At 43.9% G+C, this 16,151-nt stretch overlaps 3 protein-coding genes across 8 annotated transcripts; 1 reads left to right on the plus strand and 2 right to left on the minus strand.

The window, feature by feature from the left end:
* Nucleotides 1-18: 18 nt before the first annotated feature.
* Sin3A (SIN3 transcription regulator family member A) lies at nt 19-11,162 on the plus strand. Of its 6 annotated transcripts, none has more exons than XM_065476384.1 (17): nt 19-159; nt 3,238-3,528; nt 3,596-3,741; nt 4,080-4,435; nt 4,504-4,627; nt 4,731-4,969; nt 6,079-6,376; nt 6,429-6,653; nt 6,726-7,013; nt 7,189-7,471; nt 7,783-8,864; nt 8,983-9,166; nt 9,405-9,574; nt 9,638-9,820; nt 9,874-10,178; nt 10,242-10,410; nt 10,563-11,162. In XM_065476384.1, exons 2-17 carry the CDS (start codon nt 3,258-3,260, stop codon nt 10,857-10,859), a joined length of 4,620 nt encoding a protein of 1,539 aa, XP_065332456.1. In that variant the 5' UTR covers nt 19-159; nt 3,238-3,257; the 3' UTR covers nt 10,860-11,162. The 6 variants fall into 6 exon arrangements, with proteins under 6 accessions (XP_065332456.1, XP_065332459.1, XP_065332454.1 ...); XM_065476382.1 differs by lacking the exon at nt 19-159 and adding an exon at nt 974-1,356; XM_065476385.1 differs by lacking the exon at nt 19-159 and adding an exon at nt 975-1,356 and having other exon boundaries at nt 6,103-6,376.
* On the minus strand, nt 9,874-12,640 carry LOC135934548 (methionine aminopeptidase 1D, mitochondrial). Its single transcript, XM_065476389.1, has 6 exons — nt 12,359-12,640; nt 12,079-12,295; nt 11,829-12,020; nt 11,624-11,774; nt 11,456-11,566; nt 9,874-11,400 (listed from the first exon to the last, which is right to left on the minus strand). Exons 1-6 carry the CDS (start codon nt 12,514-12,516, stop codon nt 11,204-11,206), a joined length of 1,026 nt encoding a protein of 341 aa, XP_065332461.1. The 5' UTR covers nt 12,517-12,640; the 3' UTR covers nt 9,874-11,203.
* A 416-nt stretch (nt 12,641-13,056) lies between these two features.
* Nucleotides 13,057-15,851, minus strand: LOC135947990 (eukaryotic initiation factor 4A-III). Its single transcript, XM_065497024.1, has 7 exons — nt 15,661-15,851; nt 15,088-15,423; nt 14,813-15,035; nt 14,619-14,757; nt 13,527-13,750; nt 13,335-13,462; nt 13,057-13,275 (listed from the first exon to the last, which is right to left on the minus strand). The coding sequence occupies exons 1-7, from the start codon at nt 15,809-15,811 to the stop codon at nt 13,259-13,261; spliced, it is 1,218 nt and encodes a 405-aa protein (XP_065353096.1). The 5' UTR covers nt 15,812-15,851; the 3' UTR covers nt 13,057-13,258.
* Between the last annotated feature and the right edge of the window lie 300 nt (nt 15,852-16,151).

Genomic DNA, 16,151 nt, shown 5'->3' on the forward strand with positions numbered 1-16,151 from the left:
ACATACGCTCTTTGCAGCTCAGTGATTGGTTGGATTCCTACCCCAAACAATGTGACGTCACGGCGATCAAAATTTAGTGGCAAACCTTTATGGCGGATGCCCCAAGATCTGTAGCTGAAAAATCCGCGATTTCTGAGTGCATCGGCAAATTTAATTCAGGTATGTGCCTCGACAAAAATTCTAAAATATTTCCTGAGTCGGATCATCCCGTTAGTTAAGTTCGTAACTTTTCTTATTCGCCTTAAAAGCGAGATTAAATCTAGGCCCCCAGCCAAGTCCGATCATCTGTTTTCGTAGCGGGAATTTACTCCCGACGAAACTTGTCTTGAAATTGTTCCTTAATTTCCGATTAATTGCTTATTTGCTATTCCCCTTGTTTAAAGCTACGGTGTGCTTGGTTTCCTTGAGTAAAAACAGGGTTTCCGCGACTCTAAGACCTAAATAACGCTTAAATCCAGTTAGACACTTTAACCGAAGAAGCCAAGTCACTTTTCCTCTAAATATTAAGACTCTACTCGATATTGGGTCACGCCAAGCTCAAATTACGTGTTCCGGAGGTCGGGGGGTGATTTCATTCAGGAAAGAAGGTGTTTCGGCCTCATTTCTAGTTTTGTTATTATGATCATATGATCGGCCCCCTTGCTCGATTTTCCGCTTCTCAGTCATTCCCGGCAAACAGCGCTCTCTAAACTTGTAATTTCCATACGCTCTCGGGCAGTGCGCCGCGACCGCAAATTAACCCTTCGCGAGCGACAGTGTATTTTTTCTTTAATTAGTCGACGATCATATTCGAATCCCTCCGTTTGTACACATATAGGTGTATGTTGGTAACTTGGTATATAGAAAAATATGTGAGCAGAAGACACATTCACGCAAGGGGAGAGAGGGGAACTTTTATTTTTTCCTCCGCCGCTTGAGCAGCGGACGAGTCGATTTCTCGTGAGGGGAGTCCGGCAGAACTGAACCGCACCGACGCCGATTTCGGCCCGACAACCCGCGGCCGAGCGCCGAACCGGTCGGCGTCGGCTCGACTGACCTGCCACTGCGGAGGGTGTAGGTCGTTACGACCTCGAAGGGTCGCCCTGGGTTAGCGAGACCCGCTGAAAGACCCTTTGTTTGGAGGAGTCCATTTTGCTGGCTGGTGCCGCTGCTGCTGCACGGAATGAACCGACCCGCTCCCTCACCCCCCCTCCTCCTGGCAATAGGCAGGCAGCAAGCAGCACACAGCAGCAGAGAGTGAGCCATGTTCCTATCACCTGCTGTCACAGTGAAAATTTCTGTTCGGAAACAGCGGTTGTCTGTGTTTTTCAAGTATTTCTCCTGGTCGCAGTCGAATTTCACATAGAATCGAGTCCGGTGAGTCTTTCGGCCCTATTTTCGGCCGTCCACAGCCGCTTCCCGTCCCACATTTCACAACGCATGCAAATGCTTGTGTGTGCGAGGCCCACTTTCATTCTCTTGTACACTAATTTTTTCCATCTTTCTGCGACGCAAGCAGTTTTGATAGCGACTCCTGCGGGTTTCATTCAGGCCACGCCATTTTTCTAGCAAGTTTGATTGCAAATTTGAACAGTTTCGGGTCCTCTGCTTTAAAATCGGTCTATTTTCCGCGGAAAATTCAGTTGGCTTCTAAAATGGTCGAAAACCTGCCTGTTGGAAAGCATCTGAACGTAATCCTCCCGAGGGGCTGTTGTGGCTAGCGTTTCGATTCTAAAGGTCACCCACAACCGAAGCGTGATGCTGGCGTTGCTCTGCTCGGGACAATTGCATTCGGGATCCGTCTGTTGCACGTTGCATCATTGGGCAAGAATTTCCGGTGGAGGTGCGAAATATTAAAAGCTAGCAAAGACTTGCCAGTCCGAGAGGAAAAAAATGGGGGCCTGTGCGTCGTGCACATCGGCGTTTATTTCCCAAACAACTCGAGAGCATTTCGTCACTCCTCCTGGGGTCCGGGGTGGTCGCCGTCGAGCTGAGTCAGTGCGGTGCGAGCGGCCCCCTTGCGTCCGCTGGCCATTTTGGAGGCGCTCAGGGTGCCCCCTCTCGCGCCCCCGCACCCCACCGCTTGGCCGCGGCCCCCGGAGCGGCCGGTGCCACCGCCCCCGAACGGCCGGTCGAGCCTGCCGCGCGGCCCGTGGGTCCTGGGGTCCGGTGTCGGGGTTCGGGTTGTGTTTACCCCCGGAACGCGGCCGTCTGGTGCATAAGGTCGAGATTCCAGTGCTCCGGCCGTGTTGATCCGCCAGTTTGGTGAGATGACATTGGCATGCGCGCACAGCGGCTATCGATTGAGCCGCCGAGTAGGCGTAGAGCGGCAGCGGCGTTGCCATGCACTCACTCGCTCGCTCGGTGTGCACTAGAAATAATTTCGCGCACTCGGTGTTTGGAGAACGGCCAGCCCGAGTGAGCGGCCGAGGGGGCACCGAGCGTCGACGGGGGGCCCCTTGCCTTGCCTTGCCGCCGCCGAATCGGCTGATTAATGCACCGCCCCCTCCCGCGTCGTTTTATTTCGGTCGGTGTAATCCGTTGGCTGCCGTTTGCCTGGCGAAATGAGCGTGTTTGCGCCGCAACTTTCTTCCAATTACGCTTGCCGATGGAGAAGACGGCCGCTGCCGAGTGAAATCTCTCCTCCGGGGGAGGGGCCGCCGCCGCAGCTTTGTTGCTCTTGGCGCTGCTGGGATGCGAGGCAACAACGCAGCCTGTTTATTGTGTCCACTCTGCGCAAAGAAAGAAACCTGTATGCACATAAGCAAAAGCGAGAGGCTGGCTGACCGAGCCCCTGAGCGAATAAAAAAAACTGCCATGGTCTTTTTCGCCGACGCTTGATTGATGCCGCTACAATGGGAACGGCCGCCCTTCCCGCGTCCCGCTGTTTGCTTGCGACCTAGCTGGAAACGGATCAAAAGGACTCGTCTGGTCGGAAGAGGGAAGGGCCGGATTTAGAAGGTGCGAGAGAGAGAATCAGTGAAGGGCGTCGAAAAGCTTAAAAAGAGAGTAATCAAAGAGAATTGGGTCTGCAAGACAATGGGAAATCCGGAGCAGTAAAATTGGTGTACAGTGGAATAGGAAAAGCCAAAAAGCAAGCTATTGCAAAGTTAGGATAAGCAAATTGGTAGAATTATTTGATATGCATCTAAACTCTAAACAAAAAATTGCGTTTTACACCTGCGAAGATCCGTTTTACTTACCAATCCTTGTTCTAGTTTGTTTCACAATCTAACTCTTTGGCTCTTATCTTTGCAGATTCCCAGATGTAATTTGCGATGAAACGGCGTGCTGATGAGCTTTTAGTAGGAGTGAAGCAGTCCGAGCCCAGCAGTGTCGTTCCGCCTACAGCAGCTTCCGCCCTCGGCCCTGGCGTCTGCCCTCCAGGGGTAAGAGGTCCCACCGGGCTAGGTGCAGTTGCTCCGCCACACACGGTGGTGTTGAGTAGACAGTCGCCAGCCCCTCAGCAAATCGCTCCCCAACTGCAGCAGCACTTGCTCTCCATTCCCACCAACTCGCAGTGTGTGCTCACCACCAACTCTATTCCAGGTTTGCTTTGTCGCGCGCTTACCTCTATCGCTGCTTCTCTAACCGAGCGCTAACTCTGTATAATTAGGCCCGCCTGGACCCACTGTAGTTCAAGCTTTTAGGACTAGCTCGCCGGTCGTAAGCAAGAGCGACGCTGCGCCGCCAAATATGCCAGGCAGCATCCAGTACCCAGTGCAGAGTTACTCAAATCCTGTGCCTTCCGCTGCTCCAAAGGTATTTTCCGTTGTCATTCTGCTCTTTTTCTTCTCTTGGTTTCTGCCAATCCACCACCCCCACCTGAGCTCCCAGTCTTAATTGTATCTAAACTGCCGAGGCCTTTTAAGTTTGTTTCTCACTACTAGTGCTGATGCCAACAGCTACTAATTCGTTTACGCAGTAGTTGCATGACCAAGTACCGATCAACAGGGATGCGATCGTGATTAGGCACTCTAAAGGTCAAACGCCACGGCCTTATCACCCCAAAACGAGCGTGGTCGCGCCCTCTTGGTCGAGTTAGAGCCGCTTGCTTTTCTCTGTGCACGAGGTGTCTTACCTCATCTTGAACTGTGCAGGGTTCTGCTGCGGCTGGCGCTCCAGCCCCCGTAGCTGGTAGCTCCGCAGTCATATCTCGTAATCTTGGGGCTAGCCGACCGCCCAACAAAGTTCCGAGGCCCAGTATGTCGCGCCCCCTTCCTCCTTCTAGAAGTGGCTCAATCGATGGGGCTTCTCCTCAGGTTCCAGTCATGCCACCTACGCAGCCCAGCGGCAATCTCTCTTCGGCACAGCAAAGCCAGCAGCAGCAGCAATTCCAGCGCCTCAAAGTCGAGGATGCTCTCTCGTACCTGGATCAGGTCAAGTTCAAATTCGGCTCTCAGCCGCAGGTGTACAACGATTTCTTGGACATAATGAAGGAGTTCAAGTCACAGAGGTAAGTTGGCCGGTGTGCGTGTGCCCAGTATCGCTAGAGTAACGTGTGCTTTCTCTGCTTTCTTGCAGCATTGATACTCCGGGCGTCATTGCAAGAGTATCAAATCTCTTCAAGGGTCACCCTGAGTTGATAGTCGGGTTCAACACGTTCCTTCCTCCCGGGTACAAAATCGAAGTGCAAGCAAACGACCAGGTACCATTTTTATTTACACTTACCAAATATAGAAGAGTTGAAGAGCTAGAAACAAATTGTAATTTAGCCTCAATTGGGAAAACACGCTAATGACGTTTCGTAGGGCTATGCTTTTCAGGTTTCTGTCAGCATGCCTAGTCCAACCAACACAAACAGCGTAGGGACAGTTACTCAGCACCACACTCTACCCATATCAACGTCAGCAACAGGACTGACGCAAACGATTGTTTCAACAATCCCCACAACTGCTGCTCCTCCAGCACCGGTCCCAGTGGTTGTCACGCAGCAGACAGTTGCACCTCCAGCTCCGAGTGTTCCCTCGAAGCCACTAACTACAACCAGGTATGCACAGTCATTGATTTAATTCATCATAACATAGTTTACTTATTGACACTATTTATAAACACCAATATGCCAGAATTTAAATTCCCAGTCTAGATTTTAATCATTTTTGTTTTATTAATATTCCAATTTTTACTCAAAGCCGCTGAAGATGTAGTTTCTAATTGCCCCGAAATATGCTCCTAGATTTAACATTATTGCCATCTTAATTTCCTTGTAAATAGTTTTAAGAACACTATTGTTAGTGCAAAATATGCTCCAAAGCTTGATTATTATAAAAGTTGTGGTAGAAATATGAGATTTTTAATTTCTCCCTCACTTCCTAGGCGACCTATTCAATTTTAGGACGGCTTTAACTGGCGCAAGCAGGCAGCTCAAATCCTACTGGCAATTGTGCTTTGTGCTTGAAATTTGTGTGCTTCAATTGCATGCAATAACATAAGTCTTACAAATCTGAAATAAACTCGGTTAAACCATGTGTATTTTTTATTTAATGGCATTATAACTTCTAAGAGGAGCATAACAACATAATCTGATGGCTTACATCCCGGTCAAACATAGTTAGTAGAATAAAACTTTTGAGCTGAATTTATTTTACAAGAGAATTTTTGGCTTACTTGGCGTAGCAGATGAGGGTTTTGAATTATTGGGACCAACTATCTTAGTCGGGGTTTCAAATGATAGCGGTATTTTTTGCGCCTGTTCAAAGGAACCCTTAATATAGGCACATTTTTTGTTGCAGTTTGGTGCTTAAAACCAACCTTTTTTAAATTTAGGTTGCAAACAGTACAAGTAAACCAAGCATGAATGGATGGATTAAATGTAAACTAAGACATTCCAAATTCACTTGCTTTGCAATCAAACAAAATACTTTTTGTGTCAAACCAATTCAGTTATTCCTCATAAAAAGTGTTCTAGCATTACACCTCTTAAAAACAGAAAATATTATTAGGGAATTCTGGCCAACAGCATAGATATATTTTTTTAAAATCATAATTTCTTAGCCAACGAAACTGAAATTTTTATATGGCACCCTCCAATTTTTGATTTGAATAAAATTTATAACAAGATGTATGCAAAATAGTCTATCCAGATATTGATTTGCTTAGTGTTTTTCATTTTTTCCCTGACAGTAGCGCGGCTCCGATCGGGTTGGCTGCGGTCCACCATGCGGCAACGTCACTCCATGGCTACTCCACAGGAATGCCGCCATCAAGTTCTCCTCACCACCCGCAGAGTGGGTCCCAGCCACCGTCAATACCGTTGAACACGGCCCCAGCTGCAGTAGGTGGTGGGCCCTCTCTCCTGGGCCACGCAGGTGCCATGCTAGCGGAAACAATGCAGCCCACGCCTCAGAGCCAGCCTGTCGATTTCTCCCATGCAATCAACTACGTGAACAAAATCAAAGTAAGTAATTGCGTTACTTTATTTGCGTGTTTGCCAACAAATGGATTCGCAGCATCGATTCCAAGGCACCCCGGACAAGTACAAAAGCTTCCTAGACATCCTGCACGCGTATCAGAAAGAGCAACGCAGTGTAAAGGATGGTATGGCAGCTCCAGGAAAGCAACTCACTGAAGCTGAGGTGTACGCTCAGGTCGCTAAGTTGTTTGAGAACCAAGACGATCTGGTTCAAGAGTTCGGCCAGTTCTTGCCTGACGCAACAAGTCATCAGGCGGCATTGGTCAGTTTCGCCCGCACTCGGCTCGCTTCCTCCTGTTGAATTTTTCGTACAATGCGTCTATTTCATTTCCAGATGGGAGCTGTTCTGCAAGGCAGTAAAGGCCTCAGCAACGATCATTCGTCAAACAAGAAGCCATTGGGACTGAAGCCAAGTTTTAACAATGCAAATGCTAGCCTGTCCAACATCAGCATGGGCTCCATGAGTACCAGCAGCAAATTTGGCCAAGTTAAGAGGTCGTCTCCGTTCTCGTCGTCAAGCCAGCCCATGAAAAAACCAAAAGTTACTGCTTGCCTGCGAGACGTCTCTCTGGCAGAGGCTGGAAAGTTGTGCAGTCTGAATGATTATGCCTTTTTCGACAAGGTAGGTGTAATTCAAACTTAATTATGCTATATACATTTGGAATCATTTAAGTTGCAAGACTCGTTAATAATTTCGTTGATTGAACAAGTTAATGCGTCTGGCATACTCTTACTAATTGTTCCAGAAATGTTATGAACGAAATTTACACCATGCTTATACTTAATTATTTCTTTAGGTTCGTAAGGCACTAAAAAACCCAGACATTTATGAAAACTTTTTAAGATGTCTGTCCCTCTTCAATCATGAAATAGTGTCTGGCACCGAACTTGTTCAACTTGTTACTCCGTTCCTGAGCCGTTTCCCAGAGCTGCTCAAGTGGTTCAAAGAGTTTTTAGGCCACAATGACAGCATGGTTGGAAACGCATCATACCAGAGTCTCAACAACCTAGCTATGGATACTCCTGCCAACAGTTCAAATAGGCAAGAGAGGGCAACTGGGGACCTTGCCATGGAAATAGGTAATGCATCACATATAATTATCAATTTTTATGTATCTTGAAACAATTGGAAAATGAACAGCCTAATGTTCGGTTTGATTAATTCAAATTTTTAAAGTTAGCAGAACTAATAGCTGGGAGCTAATAATTATTTTACACTCCCGGAGAGCGTTCTGCAAAAGTATATGCTTTCTTAGCAGGTAAATCTTAGCCATTTCAAGCTAAGGTTTGTAGTCAAAATTAAGCGACAGTTACATCACTTTGAACAGAACCATAATCTATCTGTAACAATTAATTTATACTTGAGATCAATCTTTGCTCTCCTATTCCAGATTATTCAACTTGCAAGCGTCTGGGTGCCAGCTACTGTGCTCTTCCAAAGAACTACGCCCACAGCAAGTGTTCTGGCCGTACTCCTCTCTGCAAGGAAGTGCTCAACGACACCTGGGTTTCCTTCCCCACCTGGTCCTCAGAGGACTCAACCTTTGTTACTTCTCGCAAAACTCAGTTTGAAGAGTCTATTTATCGTTGCGAAGATGAGCGCTTTGAATTGGACGTGGTTCTGGAAACCAACTCAGCAACCATCCGAGTGCTGGAGGGAGTGAACAAGAAAATGTCTCGGATGCAGCCCGACGAACTGACCAAGTACCACTTGGACGACTGCCTAGGAGGCACGTCGGCTACCATCCATCAAAGAGCCATCCGAAGAATCTACGGTGATAAGGCTTCAGACATAATAATGGGTCTGAAGAAGAATCCGAGTACTGCAGTACCTGTTGTGTTGAAGCGGCTTAAAGCTAAGGAGGAGGAGTGGCGCGAGGCGCAGAAAGGCTTTAATAAGATCTGGAGAGAGCAGAACGAAAAGTACTATCTCAAGTCTCTGGACCACCAGGGCATCAACTTCAAGCAGAACGATCTGAAAACTCTGCGATCCAAGGCGCTCTTCAACGAAATTGAGTCTCTGTATGACGAGAGGCACGAACAAGCGGAGGACGGACACCACCATGTCACCGGCCCGCACATGGTCCTTCGCTACAGGGACAAGTCTATCCTTGATGACGCTGCCAACTTGCTGATTCACCACGTGAAACGCCAGACCAGCATACACAAGGAAGACAAGCAGAACATAAAACACTTGCTCAAACAAGTCCTACCTGACATTTTCTTCCATCCCCGGCAAGACTTGAGTGAAGATGAACGAGACGATGATGGCTCAGACAAAGATGACTCTGAAGGCTGCTCGCCCAGTAGTAAAAAGTCCCGGGACAAGAGAGAACCTGACAAGAAGAGCAGCAGTGTAGACATTAGCAAATCCGAAACTAAGGAAAAACAGAATGCGGTCGTTAACAACTTTGAGGAATCCAAGGGGAAGGAGGACTTGGCCACCCCAGCTCACGCCATTTCATCAGATCCTGTAAGTATCTTTGTTGATAACACTCATAATTTTATGATTCCTCAAAATTGTAACCATATCCCTCCAATTTCATTATTTGTGGTTAATCTGTGACCTTGATCGTCAATTCTTTTTGCAGGATGAGCACTACACTTTGTTTGTGACCTGCAATACGTGGTACTGCTTCTTGCGGCTGCATCAAATCCTGTGTGAAAGACTCACTCGCATGTACGAATGTGCAAAGAAGTTAGTGGCTGAGGATGCGTTAAACAAGATTGACAGGAAAGAATCCACAGCAATCGCCCTGAGGCTGAAGCCAAAGAGTGAGTAGTGTTGTTTTTTGTAGCCTTACATTTTGCACAGGACTCAGAACGTGTGACAGCTGCCATTGGTGTCTCGCTTAGCGAGTCTGTGCAAAAGCAATCAGTAAGAAACAGTAAGCTCTGGTGTTTCTAATCAGAGGTTAAAGAAACATGCTGAACATGAGAAACTTAATTGTTCTGGGAGATATAGTGATATTGCTTTGATATAAAATTAAATTTTGTTCTGTATGTGTTTAAGGTGATATAGATATTGAGGATTACTACCCTGCTTTCCTGGATATGGTTAAAAATCTTCTTGATAACAACATGGATACCAACGCGTATGAAGACACGCTCAGAGAAATGTTTGGCATACATGCATACATAGCATTCACGTTGGACAAGGTTGTTACTTATGCTGTGAGACAGGTATGATAAAATGCCACGAAATATTCCTTCAGAGCTGACACATCGATCAATCTTACTTTTCAGCTTCAGCAATTGGCTATGGATGATATCTCGCATGAGTGCCTAGAAATTTTCAACGAGGAAAAGAAAAGAGGTGCAGCTGGCGGACCATGTTCAAAGGCAGCTCAAAGTGCCATCTCTGAAATGGCATACCAAAAGAGGGTTGAGCAAGTTTTGACCGATGAAAACTGCTACAAAATCTTTATTGTAAGTTGCTTGCACCTGTCCACCGGCCATATTTTAATCTTTCCGTTCTGTAGTATAAGAATGATTGTCGAATGACAGTTGAATTACTTGACACCGATGGAGAAGAGCAGGAGGCACCTGCAGAGGCTGAAAAACGAGAAGAGTACGTCGAAAAGTATGTTGGTGAAATGGACAGCATACCAGACGAAATGAAGGAACGTTTGTCCCGCAAGCCGGTCTTCTTGCCTAGATGTGTAAGGGGATACATTGATCGAAGTAAGCGATTCCATAATCAAGAAAGAAGCAGCACAGCTGCAAGCACAAGTGGCAATGACTCCCCGTCCAGCTCCAACGAGCAAAAAGATGCTGACTCCAAAAGGTACGTGATTTCTGAACTGTTGCAAGTGTGACAAGAGACTAACCAATATTCAAATTGTTGCAGTGATGATGAAAAGAAGAAAGATGGCAGCAAAGTTAGAGCCGACTCCCCGCAATCCGGAAGCATCGATAGCAATGAATGCAGATTTAATCCTATCACTTACAGTAGAGTGTTCTTCATGGATAAGGATGCGCTACTATTTAAAAAGAATGCCCTTCTCAACGCCAAAGAGGTAGGATCCTTTGCCACTTGATATACATTTTTGTGAAAACTTAAAAATTCATCAAATCTCACTCAGTATATTATGCAGGAGGGCAGGGGCTAGTTAAATTTTGGATATTGAAAATGGATTAAAAAAATTAATTATTGGTATATTTTCCGCAGGCTCATCCAAGGGTAACAATAAGGCTCTTAAGGAAGTTCAGAGATTGGCACCAAAAGTGGGCATCAGTGCACGTCAGCGAGGACCAGCAGAAGTCGACCACAGACTGGCTGATGGGCCTCGGGGACAACATGATGCCAAACAGGACGCGAATCCTCACAGACAACGACTTGTCAAAATCACCATACATCCCGTACAACAGGTACCGAGTGGAGCTGGAGTCTGTGACCTCGTCAACGGCAGCAACCGCTACTGGCGTGACGACGTCAACCACTAACGGACCACCATCCTCCCCTTAAAGGAAACTAGAAGTAGTTGTGCTCAAGCATTTAAAACACTGCACAAGCAGATCTCCTGTGTATAGTGTAATTGTGTGTACATTTGTATTTTTATACCTCACAATCATTGAGCATTTGCATGCACACCAAAGCAAGGACTTATTTTGGAACTGAAAACTTACTCGGTTTTTTATCCACGTGAATGCATGCAAAATCTCAGGAAACGAGAGGACTTCTCAAGTTAAGAGTTGTAAATAAGAGATTAAGTTGGAAAAAAGTGAAAAATGACAAGCAATTTTACAAAATTAAAAATCTTCAAAATAATTGACTCAAGTATTATTTCCAACATTTACCCTTGACAGGCTTTATTCCAAACTGGTTAGGATTTTGGCACCTGCTGGCGTCACTAATATCGTTTCTTCAAACTGGGCTGTTCTTGCGTTGTCTACCATTATGGCAGTCCAACCATCTTCCTGGATTTCAACTTCCCGCGAACCTGGAGTTATTATTGGCTCTATTGTGAAGATCATGCCAGTTTTCATACATCCAGAGTAATTATTTCCTGGAGAAAAATCACGATAGTAACAAACTTTGCATTTCAATGGGGAATATCTTACGGCAGTGCAAAATATCTGGGGGTCCGTGAAAGTACTTCCCGATTCCATGGCCAGCAAATGCTGGCACTACATCATAGCCATTGCTCTTGGCAATATTTTCGATGATGTTACCTGCATCAAGCCCAAAAGTGAATAATTAAAAATAGAGGGATTTTATAAATAAAATACCTATATTGGAGAAGGTTTCATAATGTTGGCACCCATCAATTGCCTCGTCCAAACATTTCCTAGCAATTGCGACAAGTTCCCTTCCCTTCTCATCAACATTTCCAATTAAAAATGTTTCTGAGCAGTCACCATGATGCCCGTCAAAATAAACCTGTGGATATTTTAGCTGTAAAATAATTATTGAAGTAACGTAGCAGTAAATTACAGTGATATCAATGTTGATGATATCCCCATCCTCAAGTGGTCTGTCGTCTGGAATCCCATGACAGGCAACATTGTTGATAGATGTGCAGACTGACTTGGGAAACCCCAAATAATTCAATGGAGAAGGGTAGGCGTTGTTGGCAAGTATTTTATTGTGGACTAACTTGTCGATTTCATCAGTAGTCATTCCAACCTATAAAATAATTTTTGTGAGTGCAATAACAATGTTCATAAAATTTTTCTAATTTAACCTCAAGTTTTGTACCGATCCAATGCAGTACTCGCTTGGCCAGTTTGCACGCAGAGTAGATACTTAAAATTGAATCTTCATCATGGATTTCAATCTCTTTTGGTGGAGGTGGAGGTTGCGCTGTCTCTGCGTAAGGAGGTTTTAAAATGTGGTCAGGCACAATCAGCTGAGGCGAAACATTGCCAGGTTTAACAATGCTATATTTTCCAAAGTCTTTTCTGCAAAAAGATGAATACAAATAAATCAAATTTGAACCAAAAATTTCTTAACTGTGCGCTTACGGATTGGAAGATTTGCTCTTGAATCTGTCGAATATTGCAGCCGACTTTGATGTTGTGCTAACTTTTCTGTCGGCACCATTTCGACATGAGAGAAGAATATTGCTGATTTTCCGGTGCAATGCTGTGTTTTTAGTTGCTAGATTGCACAAATTCATCATGTTTGTAAAGGTATGATAACTACTCCAGTGTTTGATTCAAGTTCAACCGCAGAAAATCAAGGAAAAGAGTGATCAGACTGCTTAAAAAATCGTGATCACCGCATGACCTCATGCAGTATTATTCTTCTTAAAGTTCGCGCCACATCAAGAACAACATTCAGAGCCAATAAGGAATGATAATCATCATTGGTCTACTCTCTTTGCGCCCCACCCCCTAGCCTCGTACTTTTCCTGGCCGCTCAAATATTACCAAATTTTAAAGGCGAGGGTCAGGTTGATTTACGCATGCGTTATCTTTGTGTATGTAAATATAAAAATAAGATCATTCATTTTTTTGTTTCTACAATCGGTTTAGCAGCGACGTTTAATCTATCAACAATGATTATTGTCATGGAATACTCAGCGTGTCCTTCACAATTAGTTCCTATTAAATATAATTATATTTTTAATACTGGAACATTTTTTATTATGTTCTATGGTTGGTCATGTTCAAGTTTATTTCTATTTTATGAACAAAGTGATAGAATGAGTAATGCAAAATTATTAGCTAGTAATTGAAATTACTTTTTTATTTTTCTTGCAAATTTTTGTTACACAACTTGAAGACAATATAATTACACCATAGAGGATCTTACAGTTTAAAATTTAAGCAGATCTACCTGCTGTCTGTTAGGAAAAACTAAACGTATGAGTCCATTGACACTGTTTGTGAATTCTTCCCTATGCTTTTTGTGTTGCAAAATTAGATCAAATCAGCAACTGTAAAGAGAGAAAAATTGTTTAGAACATAAAAAAGCAAGTTGATAAAACTAGCATACCGTTCATTGGCATTTCATCGATCTGTGTGGAGTAGTACTGTTCAATGTCTCTCAAGATACGAATGTCATCTGTCTTCACAAAGTTAATGGCAACACCCTTGCGTCCAAAACGACCTGATCGGCCAATTCTATAAACAGGGAAAAATAATTATTTACAATCAGCAAATACGCTAGTTTACCGAAAGTTCTTACCTGTGAATGTACAATTCACGGTTGTTGGGCAAGTCATAGTTGATGACCAGGGAAACTTGCTGGACATCGATACCTCTGGCCCACACGTCTGTGGTGATGAGGACACGGCTAGTGCCTGATCGGAACTCCTTCATGATGCTGTCTCGCTCCTTTTGAGGCATGTCACCGTGCATGGAGCTGACGGTGAAATTCGCTTCTCGCATTTTTTCTGTCAGCCAGTCAACCTATCACAGAGAAAAATAATTACTATCAAAACGTCAATGATTGAGACACTTAGCATTTTTTCTATGTTTAATGATGAGGAAAAATTTTAATACATTGATAAGTTGTCAGATTGATAATAATTAATGCATGACACTTCATATATTATATGGTTTGCCACATGCCGGAAAGGTTACAGTAACTATTTATCACCATTTCTTGCAATTGTTTAAGAGACAAAATTATGTAAATAGGAAAACCCATTGTGAAACAATTAATAGAAAAAATTTCCACTACTAGCAAAAATGCAAGGGAAATATTGTATTCGTTCCAATGTAATATTATTTGCCCCATTTGTTCTACATGAGTAGCGAAAAAATAAAACTCTAGAAAATGTTTGACTAGTGTTTGTTGTGATTTTGAACAGGGCCCTATTTAGAACCGAACAGAGAAATGACATTCTCAAATTTAAATTATTAATCCCAGACCCACAGCCTCCCTGCTCAAGATATTTTCATGTTGCTAAAGCAAAATTGAAAAATTACTTTTTAGCAGTCTCACCTCAGACTTTTACGGTAAGAAATTATAGATGACCTAAATGAGTTATTTCATATTATCTACATGAATTAAAAATGCACGTTGTTGTAAACAAGGAAAGATTAATTCCCTTCTCCCTTCCGAGTTTTAAAACGGCACTTTTAAAACAATTTCTTATAGATTTAAGAAAATAAGAAATATTATTTTAATATCTTGAACAAAACATGATGGAAATTTAGTGAGCCCCTGATATTGAAACGCAGAAGATTGTTACCACTTTGTTGTTAGAACATTTTTTGGGGAAAAAAATAAATTTTGATATAGACAATGGAGAAAAATGTCACTTTTTCTTACCTTCCTCTTTGTATTGCAGAAAATGACTGCCTGAGTAATGGTTAAGGTGTCATAGAGATCGCAGAGTGTGTCAAACTTCCACTCTTCGCGTTCAACAGCAACGAAGAACTGCTTGATTCCTTCCAGTGTCAACTCATCGCTGAAAAATTAGTTAACGTTAAATTGAAGCCTGAGAAAATCTGCGCAGCAGTTACCGTTTGACCAAAATGCGGATGGGGTCAGTCATGAACTTGCTGGTCATCTCAAGAATTTCGTGAGGAAGGGTGGCAGAGATGAGCACAACTTGAGTCGCAGGTGGGAGGTACCTGTAGACGTCGTAGATCTGCTCCTTGAATCCCTTGTTAAGCATTTCGTCAGCCTCATCCAGCACCAGCATTTTGATGGAACGCGTCCTCAGTGTTCGACGTCGAATCATGTCTGAAGAAAAATTTTAGAGAGAAATCCTCGATAATTAAGTAACAAGACGCACCGAAAACTCTGCCAGGGGTGCCGGACACGACGTGCTGTCCGTAATCGAGCTTCCTGATGTCTTCTCCGAGGTTGGTGCCTCCAATACAGGCGTGGCATTGCACGTTCATGTAATCACCAAGGGCCAGGATGACCTTTTGGATCTGCACGGCCAACTCTCTCGTGGGCGACAAACACAGCACTTGAGTTTCTCGCAGCTGAGTGTCCAGACTTTGCAGAATAGAAATGGAGAAAGTGGCTGTTTTGCCGGTACCAGACTGCGCTTGGGCAATCACATCTCGGCCCTTCACAATGGGTTTGATGCTTCTCTGCTGGATAGCCGAGGGCTTCTCGAAGCCTAAAAGTCAAAACAAGCTAGTATTAAAAATATGAAAACAAACAAAAAATTTCATATTTTCATTTGGGGTTCATTTAAATTCGCAACTAAAACTGGGTCTAATTAATTAATATAATTTTTTTCTCGAGTGGAATTGAGATCAAGGTGAATTTCTCCAGCAGTAGAGCGCTGGATTGCAAGAACGTGCATGCGGCGGCATTGAAGCCTCACATTTGACGCGTCGCGTTTTCCACTTACCGTACGCGTAGATGCCGCGTAAAAGCTCCTCCCGAAGACCCATACTGTCGAAGGTCGGGATAACTTCAACATCTTCGCTGGTTTCAAACTCCACATTCGACAAATCCTCGTTGAGGATGGTCCGTTTGATATTTGTCGACGAGGATGCCATTTTTGTGTTGATACTAGGCTTGTGACGTCAACTGAAATGAAGAACAAACAAAAGCCGGGCGGTAGTGTGCAGTGGCAGTGCCAGAAATTTGAATCCTAAAGGCGGGAATCAACCAGATCAGATCAGATCACCAACACCAACAAAGGCGGTCGCACAAGAGACGAGCTCTTGTCCTAAAAACATTCTACTTGAATAATTATTCAATTTATTATCGAATTATTCGAACAACGTGTGCGATAAAATAAATTTTATGATAATGCATTATTATTTATTTTAGATAAGTCAGTAAGTACTAGAATATTTTAAATTTAAATTAGAATTAAATTCTAACGAATTTAAT

Source organism: Cloeon dipterum, chromosome 1 (genome assembly GCF_949628265.1).
Source record: "Cloeon dipterum chromosome 1, ieCloDipt1.1, whole genome shotgun sequence".
NCBI lineage: Eukaryota > Metazoa > Arthropoda > Insecta > Ephemeroptera > Baetidae > Cloeon > Cloeon dipterum.